The following is a 23,557-nucleotide window of genomic DNA, read 5'->3' on the forward strand; positions in this document are numbered from 1 at the left end:
TGCGCGAGGGGGTGGGGGCAGTTCTCTCCCGAGAGCAGCCGGTGGATAAAGGCTGCGCCGAAGGGCACTGCTTCAGAGCAGGCGCCCTGCCCAGACGAGACGCATCCTCCCCACGGGGAGCAGAGCGGGCCTTGGCGGTTAGGAGGAGATCGTGGGGGTCTGGAGCATCCAGAACAAGGTAAGCCGACGTCCTTTCGGTATTCTCCTTTAACCAAGCTGGTTTCCCTCGGGGGCTGCCACAAATTACCCGAGCGAGCGGAGCATCGTCGGCTCCCAGCCAGCCAGCCGGAGCCCTCCTCTTCGGCCACCTCCTCCTCTTCCTGCGGCAGCCCAAGCTTCGGCTCCCAGGAGCCTCCTCCGGGCTGCCTTTTCCCTGTCTCTAGCTGAACGATCACACCCATCGCCAGGGGATTTGAGTGAGGCACAAAATTTAAGGGGGCAACGAGACACTCAGTAATGAAGATAAAAGTTTTAATGCACTACCTTTAAAATTCAAAGTTAAACGCAAAAAATTCCAAGATGAACAAAATATGAAAATATCACATAAAGACATGATCCGACCCTGACTTGGGCCTCACCCTAATCCCCGGCTTTGCAAATCAACTCTAAAGTGATTCCCTCCTCTCTCGTCGTCCCGAGTCCTGGACCTCTGTGGTACTTATTTATTTGATCTTCCGTTGCAATGAGTTGGGTGTTATTGTGTATGTGCCTCCTTGGCTCTGGGGAAGGGACTGCTGCTTCCCCGCCCCGGCTTTGCTCACGGAGGCGGCGGGGACGCTGTGGCGCTTGGAGGAGATGGAAGGTGAGCGCTTACATAATCGCCCCAGGTTGCAAAGCTCTGCATTGGAACCGCCGAAAAAACCCCACGGAAGTAAGGCACAAAAGGAACCGGTGATCCCTTAATTAGGGCTTAGGAACCCATTCAGAACTGGGTTGGGTTGAATATAAATACCTTAAAGGACCCACAAGTAGCAGGGAAGGGCTTTGAAATGGTTTTGCAGAAAGAAGGATGCCTCTGAACTTGGGGACGCCTCGTTGCACGCTGGCCTGTCATGAGCATTTCCTGGTATTGCAATTCAGTCTGAAATTGCAATGATAAAAACACCTTTAATAAGGATCACACTCCATAATTTACAGTGCGTCTCCCCCTATCTTACCTCAGACACTCTGCTAGGCCAGACACTCTGCTAGGCGCTGGCTAAAAGCGCCTTTTAATCGTCATTACCTCCTGGAACCATTTTTATGCTGATCTTGTACTGTTCGCTGTCCTTAAGGTTAAGAGAGGGGACAAACGGCGCATCTAGCCCGGGTTTTGGAGATGGCCTGGTTATATTCCAGATTGGGACGAGGCCGGCCACTAGGTCCATGATTGCCAGATTCCTTAAAGGGTTCCTTAACTAAAAGCTTTCTTTTGTCTTACGCAGGCCAGTGAAAATGAGGTAAAGAGGACGAGCAAATGGAGGAGGAGATCAGGAAACTACTGTTTAAACTTATGTGCCTTTTCTTAAAAAAAAAAATCTTTGGAAGCTTTGGGTGTGGCTAGTCCTCCAAAAGATCAGGAAAAAAGGTGAAATTTGTTGGAGCACTTGCCGGATTCCTGCCCTGCTAAGACGAGTTTGCTTACCTTGAGGAGCTCCTAACTCAACATTCTGCTTAACATAAAAGGGGAAAAAATTGGGGAAGTGTGGACATTGTGGGCCTTGTCAGGCAGAGCGCACTGCAGACCCCTGAGCTGTTGCGTGCCTTCTCTCCCCGGCTTTAACTGTTCCTCTCTGTAGCCAGAGGAGGGCACTATTGCTACATAGAATCTATTTTGACTTCTGGGGTGGCGGGGTGGGGGAGGAAGAATTTTAAGAGCTGTAAAGGATGCTTGGATCCAGTAAAAAATATGCATGATTCGCCATGTAATTTTAATGGGGAAAATAGATTATTATTAAGAACTTATGGATGTCTATTTGATTAATACCCATTGAACCAGAAAAGGGAAGTGAAGATGTTTCATACCTGTCTTTGTTATCAAGGATTAAAATAGCAAGAACATAATAGCTAAGTGATAGTAAATATCAGCACGATATCCCTAAATTATTTAGGACACAACTAGTTAGGGCTTTTTCTCCTAGGAATGTGTGTGCTGAGACCTAGTAACAGGGAAGAATAGGTCTGATTTATCCTAAACACCTGCTTTTTTATTCATTGCAAACGTAAACGCTTTCATTAATATTGGGACAGTTAAACGCAACTCCATCTCACCAAAGAAATCTGGCATCGGAGGCCCTCCATGATACGCCTCAACAGACTTTTCCAATTTTATTTTTGACGCTCCACTTCAGCCACCCTCTGTTTCAGGCTCATCTAATCAAACCCCCATACTTCCCTAGCAGTTCCTGCCTCTGCCTTTGCCGCCCTCACCTCCCACTCACTTGCCCCTTCACGCACTGGAAATCCTACCCAGTCTTCAAGGTCCAATTCAAATGCTGACCCTTTTGTGAGTGTTACATGTAGCTCTTACTCTCTCTAGTGGAAGCATTTATGCAATAAAATGAGGACCTCTTCTGTTCCAGATACTGTCGAGGCATTCACAAATGATGAAAACACAGGGAAACAGATGGCGCTACAGGAAATGTCATAAATGCTGTAATCAGAGTAAGCATGGGAGGGAGGCTCTGAGAGCTTCGATCGGTGCTTCCGAGATGGCCAGAGGGAGCGGGGAAAGCTTCCTGCAAGAGGTGGTACTTGAACTAGCGTTAAAGGTTAAGGAAATCTGGATGATTGAAATAGCCCCTTAACTGGCTGACTTGTAGATTACAGTGGAGGAAGGGAAGAGGTAGTGAAAGATAGGACTGGGAAAGTAGGCAGGTGCCATTGTAGAGAGGGAGTTGGACTTTATTCAGTAAGCCATGGGGACTTCTTTCATGGGAGTGATTTAAAGTGGAGGAAGTACTGGATCAGACTCTATTTAGAAAGGTTGCTCTGGAGGCAGTGTCGTCGACAGGGTTGAGTGGCAGGCAGACTTAGGAATTTACACCACTCTTCAGATGGAATGAGAAGGGCCTGTATCTAAGTAGGAGTGGACATGGGAATTCCCAGGCGGTCCAGTGTTAGGACTTGGCGCTTTCACTGCGGTGGCCCGGGTTCAATCCCTGGTTGGGGAACTAGATCCTGCAAGCCGCACTGTGCAGCCGGAAAAAAAAAAAAAAAAAGGAATGGACAGAAAGGGGCAGATTAGGCCCCCATAACACATTGTTTGCAACTCTTTTGGAATGTGTGGCTTTCTACCTTATATTGTGTTCTATTTATCTTCCCTAGGAGACTAAGTTCCTTGAGATCAAGGTTTTTAAATTCATTCCTTTATTCCTCATATCACTTGGCCTTGTACATGATAAGTTCTTTGTCAGTATAAGTTGACCGAGGAGAAGGAATGAATGGCTGAAATTTTTGATCATGAGCACTTTTGAAGTGCTCTACTATTGCCCTCTGGTCTCAAAAGTCAGTTGGATGACATCTTTGTTTAACATATTAGTAAATTCGTTTGGGGTAGTTTATAAATTTAAAAAAAAATAAGATTTCTCATGGAAACCTCACCATTGGTTACCATTTATGCGTACATACTTTAGAATGTTAAATGATTCTGACGGTCTGTACTTTTTGAGCTCACCACTTGAGTGTGTGTGTGTTTTAAGATTTTTGAAGGAGGAGGATGATAGCTCCGCACAGCTTTTATAAAAGCAAACTCCTTAAGACCAAATGTCCTTTCATAACAAAAGCTGCAGTGAACTCAATCTTCTTTGTCCATACAAATCCTCACAGTGTGTGGCGTTTTAAAAAATCCTTTGTTCTTGGTTAAAATGCTGACAGAAAAACATCCTGAGATCCTTCTGCCCTTTTGGGCACTTGAGCAGGATGAGCCCCAGCTCTTGACTGCAGAGCTCAACCAGCCAGGCTCTATTTCTCCTCACAGAGGATGCCAGGCATTCTCGGACTCATGAGGACTAGAAGCACGATGTTACACTCTCTGGCTAAAGGTACTTTGGAAAAATACCTTGAGAAGAGGTGCACTTGATTATTCCATTATTTATTAGCATCCTAACAGCTTCAAGTCTCCTTACAGCTTGCAGAAGTGAAAGCTAACATGGGAAGTTTATTTCAGTCTTTATTCCTCACATTAACTTGGCTCCAGCATCTTGCAAAAGTGACGTATCTTTAGCAAAGTCAGAGAACACAGGATTAAACTCTGACCCAAAGTGAGTTTTATGGGTAGAAGTATAGCTACCATTGGAAAGTTGGTTGAATGAAGTTTTACTCAGTGATTTAGTTAAACATAGAGTAATATCATTCTCCCTACCTGGAGTTATCAGTTTTAAAGCTCCTACTTCCTCCTTATTTCCTTTCATAAATCTCTATCTCTTGAATGGTATAGAAAACAGTTATTAGTATTATGAAGTTGAATTATCCCCAGGTTCAAATAATCAAGTTTCTAGTAAAATTGCTATAAACCTTCTGTTCAAATTTGGTAGAGAAAAAAAAAAGACTTGGAAATTGAGTCTCTTACCTTCAAAATGATATTGGGATTCAGCTTCATAATGCCTTAGTATTTAATTTATTGACTAAAAACAAGGGAAAATATTTCATTTAAAGTGATTTCCCTCCAGTGATCAGTTGGTCTTTAGTTGTAACTCTTCATGTTGTATTTAACCTGAAAAGCCACTGATGTATATGGGATAGTGCCTAAAACATAGCCATGAAACATGAGATTATTACTTTATGCACATATGTGTATGCACACATACACTTTTTATTATGAGAACTTTCAAACCTATAGAGAAATAGAATAGTGCAATGAATGCCTACCTACCAACTACCTGGATTTAACAATTAACATTTTTCCATAAAACAAAACTGATTACATAACATGTGTTTACTTCAGCTCCCCCGCCAAAGTGAATATTTGCCTATATTACCACAGTTCCTTATTATACCTAATAGAGTCAATAGTAATCACCTAATCTCATCTAACGGACAACTCATATTCAGGTTTCTCCTGTTGTGCCACCAGAAGATCAGAGATCTGAGAACTCGGTACTGTCACTCAGTTGATAAAAGTTAGCAGTATAGATTGGTAGCAGAATGGAACTTAAGCCGGCAAAATGTATAGTAATTATTTATTCATTTGGAAACATCACCCTCCTCAAGCTATGCTGACCTCCAGAGAAATTGAGTATCAACTGCAATCAACTTGAGCCCCAACTTGGTCATCTTGGGGCTCTGACTCTACCAGAAGCTCCATGGCTCTAGCACAGAGGAGAAATGCCATTGAGAGAGGCCTTCAGACATTCTTGTAGATGGATAGTCAGTTATTCCAACACCATTTATTGAGTAGTCCATCCTTTACTCAACAGCTTAAAATAATACCACAGAACTATGAAAACAATGAAAGAAAATATGTGAAAAATAAAAATGTATTTTTGTATGTATTTTTATTTTTATATGTTTTTTATCCTCTTAGGGAAGGGAAGATTTTTCAAAGCAAGGCATGAAACGTTTGACTACATAAATATTTGAAACATCTTTATGGCAAAAGACAAAATAAAATTAAAAAGTAAATGACAGGCTTCGAGAAAATGTTTGCAATATAGAATTACAAATAAGAGTTCCTTAATATGCTAATAGTGCCTACAAATCAGTAAGAAAAACATTAAAAACTGGGCAAAGGATATGAACAGACAAGTTAAAGATGAAATAGAAATGGCTTACCATATGGAAAGATGATTAAAGAAATGAAAATTAAAACAAAAATGAGATACCTTGTTATTCACCTTCTGCTTGGCACAAATTGCAGAAGCCGATAGTATTTCATGTTGGTGAACATATGGGGGAAAAGGACTCTCATCCACTCTCAGTGAGCATGCAAATTGGCACAGCCTTTGAAAGGGCAATTTGGCATATATTATTATTATTATTCCACATTTCTGTTCTCCTCACTAGCTTATTACCTACTTGTGCACACTGCTTCTGTTCCTGACTCCATTTCCTATTTTTGTGTCTGCTTTTTCCTAGATGGTGATACTTGTTCTCATCTCAGCCTGCTAGCCTGACCTTGACTGCTGAGTTCTGTGGTGCCTTCACAACTACAAGTCATTCTCATATGAAATTTGAGTTTACCTAGTCTGCACCTTTGAGAGTTTTGTAACAATATGCAAATTCAAGTTACCATCATGTTATCTTACTGACTATCTCATGTGACAAGACCAACGTTTGGATTGCTTGCTCGTACCCTGGTTCTTCTGCCTATTGTTCCCTCTGCGGCCGTCAATCACACACATGTGTAGTCATGCAAAAGCTATTTTGCCCTTTTTATTTGTCTTGTGAATGTCATCATTTGCTCCTTACAGTGTTGTGTATTGCTCAGTGATAGAAAACTTTCCGTAACTGTAAACTTGTGTACGTTTGGGTGAGAATGGCATCCAAGCAAAAAACCAAGGAGGTAAATGACAGAAATGCAAGAAGAGTGAAGAGGTTAAGAAAGGTGGTGCCTATAGCAAACAAAATGAGAATTCTTGAAACGCTTGATAATGGTGAAACCAGACCTCTGTAGGGCGTTTTTTTTGTGTGTTAATGAATCAGTAAAGAAAAATGAGAAAGCTATTAGGGCCAGTGCATCGAGGGGCACACCAGAATCACTGAGACAATCAGACATAACTTGAAATGCCAAACTAGAGAAAATGGAAAGAGATTTGCATTTGTGGCTTCTAAAACATAGAAGCCTGAATAAGCCTCTTTCCATGTGTATAATCTGGCAGTGAGCATCACAAAAATGCAAGTTTAAATTTTGATCTGGATGGAAAATTATAACATTTATCGTAATGGGTGGTTGGATAGGTTTAAGAACCGCTATGGTCTGTATGAAAAGAAGTGGCTGGCAGAGGAAGCAGATCATGAAGCCGCTGCAGAATATCCTGAAGAAACGGATAGAGAAAAATGGTTATTTGCCTGAGCAGGTCTTCAATGCTGATGAAATGGTCTTGTTCTGGAAGCGCATGCCTACTTGCACATCTATTGCAAAGGATGAGAAAAGGACCAGAGACTTCCAGCCTGGGAAAGAGAAGCTCAAAGTTCTTCTTTGTTCCAATGCTTCTGGTGACTTTCTGACTAAACCCATGTTGCTTCACAGATTCCGAAATTCTTGCCCTCTTAAAAGAAAATGCCAGAAACACTTTTCTGTGTACCTGAAAAGAAACCATAAAATATGGATCACTGAGAAACTCTTTTTGGACTGGTTTTTGAAATGTTTTGTTACTGAGGTCAAACAATATTTCAACCCAAAACATCTTGAATTCAAAGTGTGGCTGATTCTGGACACGGCTCCCAGTGACAAAAGCGTGATAGTAAATGCTGATCTTTGTGCTGAAGTCGTCTCCATTCCCCCCAGTACGACTCCACTCCTTCAATCCATGCACTTGTGAGTATATTTGACTACCCGGCAGATCTTATGAGAGAGACATCAGAAATTACTCTGAAAGTAGCTTGGCAAAATTTCTCCGTTTGTAACGCTTTAACTGTGGTAGAAGAATCAGTGAGGGAAATAAAACAATCAAACCTTAATGGAGGCTGGAAGAAACTTTGGAATGAGGTTGTAACTGATTCTGAAAGGTTCCTTCCAGTTGCAGAAAGAATTGAAAATGTTGTAGTATCTGCAAAACGTTTTGGTGGTGAAGGATTTGAAGACAGTGAATTAAGTGACATTGCTGAACTGTAGATTCTCACCCTCAGAAGACAGTTGAGAAATATTTCAGAGATGTGATCACATCAAAAGTTGATGAAAGAGGTCAGTATAGGTTAACTTCCAGAACTCGAAGAATGTTGAAGCACTCACTCTGCAAACCAAATTGCCGTGATGATTCAGAGAAAAGAGATCCTTCGGTGGAATATTTATTGACCTTCAGGCAAGGCTTAAATGATTACCCATAACCCTATAAAGCAGTAATAAGAAACCTTCAAACAAAGGCCAGTAAGTGTTTTCTCTCTGCTTGCTTCAACAGGGAGAAGAGGCTGGACCATCGGGCTGTGTCATGCAAACCCATTCTACAAACAGCAGGCAGAAAGACCTCACACAGATAGTTGAACCTTGGGATTCAGACTGACAACTCTGATGACGTGATGATCCACGTGCTGAAGGATGAAGGTGGAGCGGGAGACTGAGCTTACTCATATTCAGACAAAATTCTGTTTTTTCCATTCTTTCCCTGTCACTACTGTGATGATCAGCATTTTCATTGATGCATGACATTCCTCACCTCAGAGAGAAATAGAAATTAATTGCCCAACAATCACTATTGCTAATGTAAAATTAGTGAAATACCACCAAGAGTCACTTTACTTAGTGTTTTATTTCAGTGAACAAACCAATTGTCTGGGCTTTCATAATACTCTCTTCTCTCCCCCAATTTCCCCCCAAACCTTATATATTCCTCCAACACAAGTTCCCCTACAATGAGGGTTTCAGGAACTCAAGTCTAAGACCTAGGGAGGGGGTACTCAACTTGATTGGAAAATTTTGTATTCTTGATCCTGAAATTTATTTTAATTCTGTTTAAGCCTAACTTGCTATCTCAACCGAAAGGATACAAATCTTCCCCTTTTAATTAGCTTGGTATAAGTTAATTTGTTTTGCAGCAATTGTATAAGGTCCTGAAAGGCAGTACATTTATAATGGATTCCTGGATTTACTTTGGCACCTAATCAAGGAGGAGAAGCTGCTAGAGTTCATTTCCATCCATCTTCTCTGTTCTCATATCTGCTCTTCCCAGTGATTTGAATGCTTGAATATCCTCTTCCCTAAAGATGTTGGAAATCCAGTAATTTCCCTCCCAGCCTGGAGGTCTGAAAGATAGGCTACCTATATCTGAGTTTGAAGTGATCAGAGAAAAGGGAAAAAATACAAAAGTTAAAAGGCTTGCTCGCATAGTTACAGTCGAGATGACAGACATTCCTCAACATGTTCACAAGAGGCAGATGAGAGTTGAAAACCCATTATAGGGCGAGAGGGATCTAGTGACTTGCCACCGTGCCATAGGAGCTTACACTCTTCTCTAAGCCACGGTGGTTTTCAACACTGACTGCCCATCAAAAGCATTATGGGGAGCTTCAAAAAACACAGATTTCTGGGACCTGCCCCCTGGACATGCTGAGTCAGAGGTGAGGCCAGCAGCTGTTTATTTTGAAAGCTTCTCAAATGATGTTTTAATATAGTTATGGTTGCAAACCACTGCTCTAAGTTTACACATAATTATGATAGAAAATGTAATACAAATGATAGTGGACCCAGGGGCTAGGAAAACTTGATTCCAAGTTTCTCCTCTGCCACTAGCTCAATGGATGGTCTTATTCAAATCACCCTACTCTTTCCTTATCCGTCAAAGGAGAGAATAGGACCGCTTGGTCTCTGATGTCCTTCTATCTCTGACATTCTTACCTTGAGAGAAAGGTGCATCAGCCTCATTGGTTGATTTTGAGACTACCCAACCCCTTTCATAGAGACCAAGGTAAGTAGTAATATTACTGTCTTATACTGTTGTTATTTTAAAAATTGTTCTTGTGGTTCAAGCTTTATCATGTTTTAGTCCCTCTCAGAAAAGAGAGTTAGGCATAGATGCCATAGAAAAAAGGGAGACCAATATAACATCAACTCTCTGAAAGGAAAGATAGAGTGCCTCCTGTGAGTTTTTCAGTGTGATAATGGCTCTTTTTCTTCTGAGTTATAGGGTTTGCATTATGTATATAATGCATAGATATTGTGAGTAAAGCACTTTAACATTTTGTGTCATTTCCATAAACCAAAGCAGAGAAATCTGTGTTAACTGTTTCAAGGTTCCATGGATAATCGGTGTACTCTTAATCATACCTAGAGGTAAATATTTTTAAGTTAATGATTATTTTACCAGCATAATCAGTAGTTCCATATACTTTTTTTTTTTTTTTTTTTTTGCGGTACGTGGGGCTCTCCCTGTTGTGGCCTCTCCTGTTGTGGAGCACAGGCTTTGGACGCGCAGGCTCAGCGGCCATGGCTCACGGGCCTATCCGCTCCGCGGCATGTGGGATCTTCCCGGACCGGGGCACGAACCCGCGTCCCCTGCATCGGCAGGTGGACTCTCAACCACTGTGCCACCAGGGAAGCCCTCCATATACTTTTAAAGAATGTAGTTTCTTGATAATTTTGCCATTTATTGAGATTATTCTGTTGGCCATTTTTTTTGTCTTAATTTGACCAGAATTAGATAAATCAAATTTTGAGTTGAATAGCATCCATCGGGACCAATTAGTATAAAATAATACAATGGGAAACTGACTGTTGTATGATTTTGATTGTGGTAGGAATGCCTGGACTTTGGCTTGATATATGGAAACATTTGTCTAGGTCCCAGGCCATTTGAAATAAAATATTGGGATAGGTCTAATTCTTGTTTAAGGCAATATCCAGTTAAAATAATCTGAGAAGTATCACTGGTGAGGGTAAAAGAACATTTTAATATGGTTCAGTTTAACAAGTCAGCAGAACTTATAGGAGGATGTGAAAGTTGGTTTAGGCTAAGTGGTAGAAATAGAAATTAATGACAACAGTGCCATGTACATGGGTGTTTCTTTTTTCTTTTTTAAGTTAAGAATAGTCCCTAAAATTGAAATTTCTTTTAGTATATTTTATACACAGTTTGAGCGGAAAGAATCTTTCTCTTGTCAAATGGTTCAGGTAAATTCTTGTGGTCAATGTTATGAAGTGCATGGTAATTTCCTCCTTTGCAGATATTTAAAAACTTGCAAGAAGAAAAAAAGAAAGAAAAAGGGGGTAGAGAGAAAGGACAGTCCAGGTTGCTGAAATTTGTAGAAAATATTAGAAAACTGGCATTACATTAAAAAAGAGCTTTTTGTTTACTTAAAATCTTTTAAGATCAAAATGCAGAGAAGGCTCTTTAAACTACGCATTTGGATTACATAGCTGCCGGCACCTGAATGCTAATAAAGGGCTTCTACAGTGTGTATAGTCTAAGAGTGTGTGGGTCATATTTGTGCTGTGAAATACATTACTCACTGAACTTTGCATAGTTTTTATTACCTTTTAATGGCCTTTGATGTCAGTTTGTTATGGTTGTTTTTCTAAGAATTCAGAAATAAATATGATGTGCTATGAACAGAATGTATATGTTCTTGGGAACCATAAAATCAAGTAGAAATAGATGAAAGGATTAATAGTACATTTCATTAGCATGAATAACAAATATTGAGAAATTAAATATGAATCTAGTGTGCTTGAGACACTGCACTTCATTTTTCTTGCATTACTACATAAAGCCAAAGATATAATTAATCTATCATTGCAAACACCCAGAGTTGGCTTTTGATTAACTGGCAGTGGTATGATGAGTGCCCTAATGACAGGAACATGGGAGTTAGAGTTAGCGCTTTGCCAACAGCTTCTTGTCTGCCCTGGGCTGGGGACTCCCTCTCCTTGGGTGAATGGTGCTTAGTCCTGGTAGGATAACCCTTGGCCTATTGGGGTGTGAGAAGTCAGCATGGGCCTAGGCTTTGGAATCAGACAGATCTGCCTACTTTCAATCCTGTCTCTCCCTGCCAATTACCAGCTATGTAACTGTGGCCATGTTTTTAAACCATTTCAAACTTGAATTTCTAATCTGTAAAACAGGGTCAAAAATACTTGCATTATAGGATTGCTATGAGATTGTATGAAATGTTTAGTACAGTGCCTGGCACATAGTAAGCGCTCAATAAATTGTTGCTATTATTATTATTATAACATGAATAATCATTATAGAATTAGAATATGATCGTTTACTCTTTGCCAAATTTTACCATTTTGATATTTTATCTAATTTCCCTCAAAATAAGTTATGCATGATGGTTTTAAGAAGAGAGAATGACTAAAAATTGATGTTAAATATTTTTCTTTGTTTGCTTATGAGAGATACCTGAAACAATAATTCCTCCGTCCCTGTTACACCTTGACCTACAGATTCTATATACTATATTTATAATGTGGTTATTTATTTAAATAGTGATTAGAAGTAATGACTTTTCTCACATGGATGTATTCCTATTCTTTAGAAACTAATTCATCCACTTGATCCCACTTTTAAGATAAAGTCACTCTGTGTTATAGGAGCCAAAGATAAAGCTATATAGGACCTACTTTGCTTAAACCACAAAGTATTAGCTCAGCTGCCTTTGAGAAAAATTGGATGTCTAAGTAATCTTACTAGGTGAGAACAAGACAATTCCTTATAACTAACTTCTGAACTTCCTCATATTTCATGTATTCTGTGTTGGCAATCAAGAAGTTTGAAATAGTGGTATTCAGAATTCTGAGTATTCATCATAACTCTGACGCTATATGTGCTGAGCAACAGAACTGTAATTCAACTTAGTTCAACCTTAATTCAACTGTAATGTTATAACTCACATCCCAACCTTTTAAGTGTTCTAATTTGGAGTCTTCGGTGTTCTAGTGTATTTATCTAGTGGTCTTTGGCATTCAGCATCTTGCTGCTTGACTAACTTTCCTTATGCCCAATTCTGATTCTGGTACTTTCTTGTTCAAAAATCATCAATGGCTGCCCCTTGTCTATATATTCCATTATTTAACCTAAGTCCAGGCCTAATCCCAGTGTACCTTAACCAGTTTTATCTACCAGTGTTCTCTTTTATGCAATATATGTGATAGTACCTCTCTTCCTCAGCCCTATCTAAGTACTAAAGATCTTCTGGCCTATAGCTCAATCCTGCTCTCTTAAGCTTGTCAGTCTTGGATGGGTAAGATCAGAAATCAGATTATCTGAAGCCAGAGTGCCTGAGATGAGCCTACCAAGCTGTAATCTCCTTCCTGTTCTCCATCACTGCAAGCACCTAGAGTTGGCTCTTGATTATTTGGCAGTGGTATGATGACAAGAACATGGGACATAGAATGAAGGCTTTGCCACTGGCTTCTTGTCTCTCACTGGCTGGGGACTCTGTCTCTCTTTGGGTGAGTGGTGCTTAGTCTTGGCAGGATAACCCCAGTCTTTAGGGGTGAGTTTCTTCTTTTTTTTAAAAAAATATTTTTTGTGAGTTTCTTCTTAAGCTTCCAACCTACTAAATTAGGGCATCCTCACTGAACCTTATGCCCCTGGCCAGGGGCCTTGAATGCTACCCACTTAATTTTGGCTCTGAATACAAATCTCTTTGTTTAGGGCCCTGAAACAATTAATTGGAGATCTAAACTACATTCTTAGGTTCTTGCCAGCTTCATCTCCAAATATCATCACATAAATACTATCTTTATTTACCATTGGGCTTCAGATTGCTCTATCCATTCTTTTGCATGTGAATGCTAGCCTGGAAGTAGTTAAGTTTACCATTCCCTAGATTTGGCATCTAGAGCTGAGCCTGGTAAACTAAGGCCCATGGGCCAAATCTGGCCCAACTCATTTACGTATTATCTAAGGCTTCACTACAATGCCAGAGTTTAGTACTTGCAACAGAAACCATGTGGCCTGCAAAACCTTAAATATTTACTATCTGATCCTTTACAGAAAGCTTTTGCTGACCTAAAGTCAAGTAGTTCCCCTGCCATGTTGTTGCTTATTCTTTGATAATTCCTCATTCCTCATGCTGTCAATCAATAAACCCCCAGAATCCCAGTTCGTTGAGACTATGAAGTAGGTTCCAACCCACTGAAACTACTCACTTTTAATTGAATTTCCCTGCTTCCTCTTTGTCATCTTCCTAAGAAGTCCTTTCTCTGTATTTTACTTTTTAGTGAAAGAGATGCCATAGTCATAAAGACTGAGTAGCCTTATTATGTCTTTTAATGTTACATCAGGTCCTAATATGATAGTCTTTCAACATTGCCAATATTTTTCAACATGACCTTCCAATAGCTCTAAGATTAGGCCTTTCAATTCTTCAGTGTCTCTAATATCAGGTCTTCTGAGCTACATAGCTTCTGATATCTCCAATTGCCAGATCTTCTAAATGTTACAATATCCATGTCTTCTACTCTCTGGCTTGCAGCATGTCCAGTGCTAATGTTTTTAGACTCCTCAATATCAGAGTCATTAAAAGTCTGGGTCTTCTAATAACTCCAAGAATCAATCTTCAAGTTCCAGGTCTTGTCTTTCAGGGGCCAGAGTTCTAATTTCCAATTTTTCTATGTTCCCAATCCTCCAATACCTCCTAGCTACAGGTCTTCTAGAGTCCATTTATTTCATTGTGTCCAAGTCTAGCTCTTCTAATATCTTCCAGCACATAAATAATTCAGTTCCTACAACTTATAGTATCTTCTAAATCCTGATTTTACAAAGTCTTGTCATCACAAGTTCCTCTAATGCCCAAGTCTTTCAATATCTCCAAGAGCCTGGTCTTCTAACATTCAGGTGTTCCAACATCCCCAGTGTTTGAATAACTAGGTCTCTCTTAATATCCCGATCTTTTAGTGTCCAGGTGTCCTAATGTTCAGGGCTGCCAACACTCTTGACTTCCAGAATCCTGAAAAGTACATCTTCCAAATTCTGTGTCTTTTAACATGAATATGTCAATATCCAGGTTTTCTAGTGTCTCCCAATATCCAGGGATTCTGATTTAAGATTTCTAAATGTCTAGGTCTTCTACTGTCCATACCTTCCAATGTTTAGGGCTTCCAAGGTACAGGACTTGCAATGTCTCTAGTGTTCAGGGCTTCCAGTATCCATGGCTTCCATATCCATTAATTCCAACACTCAGGGCCTCCAAAGTCTCCAATGTCCAGAATAACGAATGTCCTCAAAATCTAAGGCTTCCAATGTCTCCAACATCCTGTGCTTCCAATGTCTCCAATGTCCAGGGTTTCCAATGGCGCCAGTGTCAAGGTCTTCCAACGACTCCCAAGTCTTCCAGCAACTCCAAGTCTTCCAACTAATTCCAAGTCTTCCAACAACATCAAGGTCTTCCAGCTAACCCAGTCTTCCAGAAAATCCACATCTTCCAGACAATCCATGTCTTCCAGCAAATCCAGTCTTCCAGCAATTATAGGTCTTCCACAAAATCCATATCTTCCAGGAAAATCCATGTCTTCCAACAATTTCAAGTCTTCCGGCCAATCCACGTCTTCCAGAAAAATCTATGTCTTCCACCAAATCCAAGTCTTCCAGCTAATTTACGTCTTCCATAAAAATCCAAGTCTTCCAGTCAATCCATGTCTTCCAGAAAGAAATCCAGGTCTTCCTCTCAGTCCACGTCTTCCAGAAAAATCTACGTCTTCCATCAAATCCAGATCTTCCAGAAAAATCCATGTCTTCCACCAAATCCAGTCTTCCAATCAATCCATGTCTTCCAGACAAACTCTATGTCTTCCACTAAATCCAGGTCTTCCAATAAAGCCACGTCTTCCAGAAAATTCATGTCTTCCACTAAATTCAGGTCTTCCAGCAAACTTATGTCTTCCTAGAGATTAACGTCTTCCAGAAAATTCATGTCTTCCAGTAACGTCCAAGTCTTCCAGCAAATCTATGTCTTCCAAATAATCCAGGTCTTCCGGACAATTCGGGTCTTCCTGAAAATCCATGTCTTCCAGAAAAGCCATGTCTTCCAGGAAATCCATGTCTTCCAATGACCTCCAGGTCTTCCAGCCTATCCAAGTCTTCCAGAAAATCCATGTCTTCCATCAAATCCTGGCTTCCAGAAAATCCACGTCTTCCAGGAGATCCATGTCTTCCAGCAAACCCTTGTCTTCCAACAAAACTGTGTCTTCCATCAAATTCATGTCTTCCAGCCTACCCATGTCTTCCAGAAAATCCACGTCTTCCAGAAAATCCATGTCTTCCAACAAAGGTGCGTCTTCCAGAAAATCCACGTCTTCCAACAAAGCGGCATCTTCCAGAAAATCCACGTCTTCCAACAAAGCCGTGTCTTCCAGAAAATCCATGTCTTCCAACAAAGGTGCGTCTTCCAGAAAATTCACGTCTTCCAAAAAAGGTGCGTCTTCCAGAAAATCCATGTCTTCCAACAAAGGGGTGTCTTCCAGAAAATCCACGTCTTCCAAAAAAACCATGTCTTCCAGAAAATCCATGTCTTCCTACATCTCCAGGTCTTCCAGCATCTCCAGGGCTTCCAGCATCTGCTCGTCTTCCAGCATCTCTGTGTCTTCCAGCATCTCCACGTCTTCCAACATCTCCACGTCTTCCAGCATCTCCATGTCTTCCAAACAGCTACTCAGTCTTCCAAAAGCAGGCTCAATATCCACGTCTTCCAACGTCTCCAGTGTACCGGTCTTCTAACATTCAGGTCTTCCAGTGTCTACGATATCCAGGTATTTTAACATGTTCCATAGTTCAGGCCTTCCGACCTTTCCCCAGGTCCAGACGTTTTCAAAATTAGTCTTCCCAAGTTCGAGCCTTTCCATGTTCAGATTTTTCCATATACAAGCCTTCCAACTCAAATATTTCTGCTTCTAGTTGAATTAGCTTCAAAAAATTGAATAGGGCATTCCTTCTTATAGACCAGATCTTATGGATCAACTGTACTTCAGCTCAATAGTGTTTTTGCTACTAGGAAATGTGCATTCATTCTTTACAACTTTTAAAGATAGTGTTCGTAAAACAGCTTCTATAGAATAAACACATAGATGGGATTGCTGTGACAAATTTTGCTAATTTACTAATGCTCATATATTTTATACAGTCAACTCTGTTTAGGTACAAGTAAAATTCTTATTTTGATGAGAAAAATTCCTGTTTAGAGACTTTATTATTTTAGATAAAGCTGACATACAGTGTATTTATCCATTTTTTATAACATCAATTTTTGTTGTTTGGTCTTATGTGACATAAATAATAATAATAATAACATTAACATAGCATTTACTATGTCCAGGCACTGTTCTAAGGTCCTTACATGCATCAACTCATTTAATCTTCACAAGAACTCATTGAGGTAGATAGTATCATCCCTGTTTTACAGATGAGGAATCTAGCACACAGAGGTGAAGTAACTTGTCCAAAGGACACAACTAATAAAGTACAGCACTGGGATTTGAACACAGCTAGCCTGTTTCCAGAGTCTATGACCCTATCCATTATGCCATAATATCTGCTATTGAAAATCAAGATGAGAATTAGAGGATCCGAAGCTTGATTGCTCCCATTTTATGTGTAAATTATTATAAGATCTTATATATAAATGGTCTCACTTTATCCTGTCACTTATCAGAACCCATTTGTGTTCCTCAAATCTCATTCCTCAACTAGCTACTATCATTTCCTTGCTCATGTATATGGAACTAGGCACAAACATTTCCTGATATCATTTTCAGTTTGGGCAGAAATAACACAAGGGAGAACTGAATTCAAGTACCCTTTGCTTTAGAATCATATTCATAACTCCATGATTTGAGCACTGATGCCTGGAATTTAACTCTCCCATCTACTTTAATCCATTCTCCAGTTTGCACCTTACTATCTAGACCATTTACCATTAGTTTGTTTCTGACCTCCAGGATCCACCTGCTTCTTCAAATATCACTGACATCCTGGATTCCTGACCACTGCCTTGTGTTTGATTAATGGTAACTACAACTCCTTAACTCCCAGCTTGGTGACCTAGAGAACTAACTACTTGGTTCTCCAAGTCTCAGCTCCTACCAGGTGCTTCCAGCAACGTTGCTACCTGTGCCTCTGGCTGGCATGGCAAGCATTAACGCTACATAATGAAATTATGGTTAGGCAAGGAACCTCTAAAGATCTAGAATCATCTATACAAATTAGTAATAATAATAATTGAAATACCTTCCAAATAAATGTCTAATGATTTAGTTTACAAAGTGCTGTCACTTCATTCCTCCATCTCCATCCATCCATTTTTTCTTTCATTCAACAAATATTTATTGAGCGTCAACTGTGTGCCAGGCATATTTTAATGGAGCTTAAAATCATTTAGGGGAAACAGACAATGTACAAATAATTGAACAATTATTTATCAGTTGTTGTAAAGCCATGAAGGAAAATTAAGTATAGGATGCTGTAAGAGTCCAGAAAGTTAAGAAAAGCATTCCTGAGGAAGTAACATATATGGTTGCTGGAGGATCTATTTTCTTATTTGATTATCAAAATAACCTTGTGACTAAGCTAAGACAGATGTTTTTATATCACTTTTACCTAACTAGAGCTTAAACAGCAAGTACTAAAGACGGGCATGGGATCCACATATTTTGACTTTTTTTTTCTACTTCTCCATGCTGCCTTAAAATATATAGTAAATACAGTTTTGGCAATATATATCAAGGTATACGAAAATGTTGGTACTCTTTGACTTAGTATTTTCACTTCAATAAATTTACTCAAGGAAATGATCTAAAATATGGATAATTCATGCACAAAGATATTCCTCCCATAGTTACTTGGTATAGTGAAAAACAGAAAAACCTAAGGGTCTAACTTTAAGGACATGATTAAGTAAATGTGCTATTTCCGTGTGATAGACTATTCTTCCATTAAAATATTTATGGTATGTTCATATTATATAATGTTAAGTGAGAAATCAGCATATAAGATTATATGGAGTATGGTTGCAATTATTTTAAATATATATAATCAGAGAAAAATGACTAGAAATACACACATTAGAGATTGTGAACTAATTATCTCTAGGTGGGTAGGATTATGTGTGATTTTTGTTTACTTCTCTATGTTCTTATTTTCTGCGAAAGTTCTTACAGTGTGAAAGTATTTTATATTCAGGAAAAATATTTAAATGATTGTGCATAAAATTCATTATTTATTCATCTTTTTATTATACATGTAATCAAGTTTTACTGTTGAAAACACTTTGAAATATAAGTAAGCAAAGTGAAAAAATTAAAAAAATAAACTCAATACTCAGACAAACACTGTAAAATTTTTGGTGTATGCTCTTCCACACTCTATGTATGTTAATTTTTTTTACAAAATGGAATCATACTGCCTTTTATCCTATTTTTTCCACTTAATAAATTGTAAACATTTCATGTCAGTAAACATGCATCTGTATTATAATTTTAATACATAGCTTATTTACTTCGTCTCCTACTGGTGGGCATTAAATTCTTTCCAATTTGTTTTGTATTCTAAAAACTGCTGTGATGAGCACATACATTGTGTAAGTTGTGCAGAACACAAACTGTGTTGTCCCACGTGGTAGCCCTGTACATAACTGTGTGCATAAATGTTCAGATATTACTTAGGATAAATTCTGAAAAGGAGAGTTGCTGAGTCAAAGGGTATATGCATCCATATTGCTTATCATGGCAAAAAAATTAAAAGCAATCTGGATGTCCGACAGTTGGGGGTGGTTAACTAAAATTATGTTGCAACAATATGATGACATATTATGCAGTCATTTAATATTCAGAAGAATATTTACTGAAATGGGAATATGTTCACAAGATCTCAGTAGTGAGAGAAACAGGTCACATGAAAGTATGTATAATATTCCAATTTTGTAGAAAGAAAACTATATAAATGTCTTCAGAAAAATGACCAGTAGAATATACACTAAAGTATTAGTAGTGAAAGTTCAAAAAGGATTGTGGTATATTTACACAATGGAATATTATACAGCAGAGAAATGAAGGCACTACAGGTAAATAATAATAATAATATGGGTAGATTTTACTTCTATCATGTTAAATTAAGGTATCAAGTCCCAGAAGACTACATATAATAGAATATTCCTTTTTTACTATTCAAAAACAAGTAAAACTGAAGGCTATATTATTTAGGTGTACATATATATTTGGGATTAAAAATATTTTATTAGAAATCAAAGGAATAGCAAGGAAAACTTCAGGATAATGGCCACTGGGGCTGAGGAAAGGGGGTTGGAATAGGAGGGGATCAGAGAAGTAGGTGGAAGTTATTGTCAGTATTCTAGTGCTCAGATTTGATGGGTGGGTGGGTAGGTGGGTATTCATTCTATAACTAAAAACATATCATTGACTATTTAGTGATTGTATGAGTATTATGAAAATTAAATAAAAGAACAAGTTCTTGGATCAAAATAAAAGAGGGCATGGGTCAGTGAAACAGTGTGCATGTTCTATGACAGTGTGGATGCATGACTCATAATTCAGTTCTGTGCACTTGAATTTCACATTTTCTTAAGCAATTATCTCTGGGTGGTGGAAATACATGGGCTTTTTATTCTCTGTGTCTCTTTATTCTCTGAATTTTCTATAGGGAAAATACAATATTATCTTAGTTGAAAGACAAGCCCCAAATTATGTAGAGTAAGATCTCAAGTATGTTAAAAATGCATAACAGGGACTGAAAAGACAAGTGGTGACACTAATGCCTCTGTGTGGTGAGAATTCATATCGCTTTTCTTCTGTTTCCTTACAGTTTTTTTAAAAATCCAAATGTTATACAGTGAGCTTATGTTACTTTTTCTGTTAGAAAAGTAATACATGCTTATTATAAAAGTAAAAAGTACAGTGGTTTATAAGGTAGCAAGTGAAAATATCCCTCTCCTAGTCCCACAGCCCAGAGACAGGCATGATTATTTGTTTTGTATCTTCCAAGTACTTTTTCTGTTTATGTGTTCTTGTGTGTCTTACAAAACGAAATTATCCTATGCATGTTATTCTATCTACAACTTGATCAACCCATACCTCTCATCCCCAGATCAATAGAAAGTCATTGTAACAGCTAGTAGAATTCTATAGTAGGGTGTACTATATAATTTATTCAACTCTTTCCACATGATACATCTTTAGGTTGTTAGCAGTTTTTTTTTCTATTACAGATAATGCTATAAAAAATGGTCTTTTGAATCTATCTTTTGCACATTTAGAAGTATTTTCATAGGCCAGTACCTTAGAAGTGTAATTGATAGATCAAAGAGTTTGAGCTAAATTGCCTCCCAGCATGCTAGACACTATTATTCTTTTTAATTTTTGTCAGCACTTTGGATGAAAAATCGAATCTCATTCCTTTATTTTTCCCTAATCGCCAGTGAAGTTAAGCACCTTTTAATATATTTATTAGCTATTTGTATTTCTTCTGTGGGAGATTGCTTGTTCATATCCTTTGCCTATTTTTTCTGTTGAATCATTTGTCTTTTTTCCTTCTTGATTTGTAGGAGGCCTCTGGATATTAGAGCTGGTATCCTTTTGTCTGCTATATGTTGCCATTGTCTGTCATTCGTCTTTTTTTTTTTTTTTTTTTTTGCGGTACGCGGGCCTCTCACTGTTGTGGCCTCTCCCGTTGCGGAGCACAGGCTCCGGACGCGCAGGCTCAGCGGCCATGGCTCACGGGCCTAGCCGCTCCACGGCATGTGGGATCTTCCCGGACCGGGGCACGAACTCGTGTCCCCTGCATCGGCAGGCAGACTCTCAACCACTGCGTGAAGCCCCTGTCATTTGTCTTTTTAAAAGTTTATTTATGATGGTATTTGGCATAGATTTTAATTATGTAAAAAGGCAAACATTGTAATCTTTTGTGTACAGTTTCTTGGTTTTGTCTTATATTTAGGTAGGCTTCTGTACCCAAAATTATTTTCCTCTACTAGTTTATATATTTGTATAGCTTAGTGCTTTAATCCATATATGTTGTGTATGGTGGAAAGTAGGAACCTATGTTTATTTTTTCAGAAGAGATAGCTAGTCTTCCCAACTTATTTATTGTATTGAATTATATCTGCACTGATTTGGAATTCTCTCTATGGGTATGCTGCTTATGTTTCTTTTCTATTCAATTTTTGTCTGTTACTGAGCTAGTACCTCACTGCTTTAATTATTGTAGCATTGTAATATATTTTTGAAATCTGTCCACCCTTCATTATTCTTTTTTTTTCCTAGAATTTACTTGGTTGTTTTTGTACATTTTCTTTTTCCAGACGAATTTTAGAATCAACTCATCAACTTCTGTAAAACTAAAAAATCCCTGGAAGTGCCTTGGACCTTTTGAGTAATGTGTCAAAATTGGCATCTTTACAATATAGAGTTTTGTAAACTCAGTTCTGTGGGGGTTTTTCCAGTTAGTTATCTTGAATTCTTAGATATGCAATCATGTCAGCAGTAAATAATGAAACATTTGTCTTTTCCTTGCTAATGTTTACATCTAATTTTATTCATTTTTAGCACATTGGTAAAGATCTTATGACTTCCAAGACAGTGCAGATTTATATGGCTTAATAAAGAGTAGGGGGGCTTCCCTGGTTGTGCAGTGGTTGATAATCTGCCTGCTAATGCAGGGGACACGGGTTCGAGCCCTGGTCTGGGAAGATCCCACATGCCGTGGAGCAGCTAGGCCTGTGAGCCACAACTACTGAGCCTGCGCGTCTGGAGCCTGTGCTCCGCCAACAAAAGCGGCCGCGATAGTGAGAGGCCCGTGCACCGCGATGAGGAGTGGCCCCCGCTTGCCACAACTAGAGAAAGCCCTCGCACAGAAACGAAGACCCAACACAGCAAAAATAAATTAATTAATTAATTAATTTAAAAAAAAAGAGTAGGCATCCTTCTCTTGTTTTTGACCTTAATAGAAGTAACTCATTGTTTCACTCTAAAATATGATGATTGCCATTGTTTCTGATAGATACACTTTTTCAAGTTATGGAAATGCCCTTCTGGTCCTTATTCCTGATTGACTTATAGTTTTGTCAGGAACAGATATAGAATGTTATCAAAGACCTTTCCTGGTATCTGCCAAGGTGATAATATTGTTATTCTTTTTAACCTGTTAATGTATTAATTACACTAATAGATTTCCTAGTGTTGATCTATTCTTGCATTCTTGGAATAAAACTGACTTGGTAGTGATGTTTTGACTATGTTGATATTTCATTTAGAATATAAATCTCTGTATTAATAAGTCCCTAGAGCAGTGCCTCCTTACCTTTTTCAAATCATAGCAATTAAAGCAAATGTGTATTTTCTTTTTGTTTGGTAATATTATATTTCTACATATTAAATCAAACTTGTTGTTATTTAGATTTTCCCTTTTTAACTGCTTGATCTAATTTTTCAGATAAAAGTATGTAAAATCTCTCACTGTTGTTTTTTCACAGCCTCCTATTTTTAACGTTTTCTGCTTTACATATTTGAACTTCTTTTTCATTGTGTTAAATTTCATGATTTTCTTACTGCATTGCGTTAATTCACAACATAAAGAAACCTTCTTTAACCCATTTAATGCTTTTTGCCTTACATTTCTTCCCCCCGCCACTTGATTTTTGTTAGCATTTTTCTGGTGTATCTTTATCCACTCCCATATTTTCAACATTTTTGTGTTTTGTTTTAGGTGTATCTTTTCAAAACAGCATGTGATGCGATTTTTTTAAACTTCATCTGAGAATGTCTGCCTCTTAATTCATAATTAAACCCTTTACATAGATTACAACTGTAAAGTATTTATTATTAATCTGTCAATTAAATTTTTTTGGTTTTCTTCTTCTTCCTAGATTTGTCAAAGTGTGTTTCCTCCTTTTTCCTATATAGTGGTTTAGGAGTTTGAAATATAGCTTCTAAGAGTGGTTGCACTGATATATACATATTTTAGTTCATGTATTT

General features: G+C 38.5%; 1 protein-coding gene and 1 pseudogene across 1 annotated transcript; both read right to left on the reverse strand.

Moving 5' to 3' along the window:
• Window positions 1-14,759: 14,759 nt before the first annotated feature.
• LOC115846179 (cerebellar degeneration-related antigen 1-like) lies at window positions 14,760-15,619 on the reverse strand (annotated as a pseudogene).
• Window positions 15,620-15,682: 63 nt separating this feature from the next.
• LOC115846180 (cerebellar degeneration-related antigen 1-like) lies at window positions 15,683-16,216 on the reverse strand. The gene is given in 1 exon segment (XM_030844675.1): window positions 15,683-16,216. A coding segment is annotated over 1 exon segment (531 nt). The 5' UTR covers window positions 16,214-16,216.
• Window positions 16,217-23,557: the final 7,341 nt, after the last annotated feature.

The sequence above is a fragment of the Globicephala melas genome, chromosome X (genome assembly GCF_963455315.2).
Source record: "Globicephala melas chromosome X, mGloMel1.2, whole genome shotgun sequence".
In the NCBI taxonomy this organism is placed as follows: Eukaryota; Metazoa; Chordata; class Mammalia; order Artiodactyla; family Delphinidae; genus Globicephala; species Globicephala melas.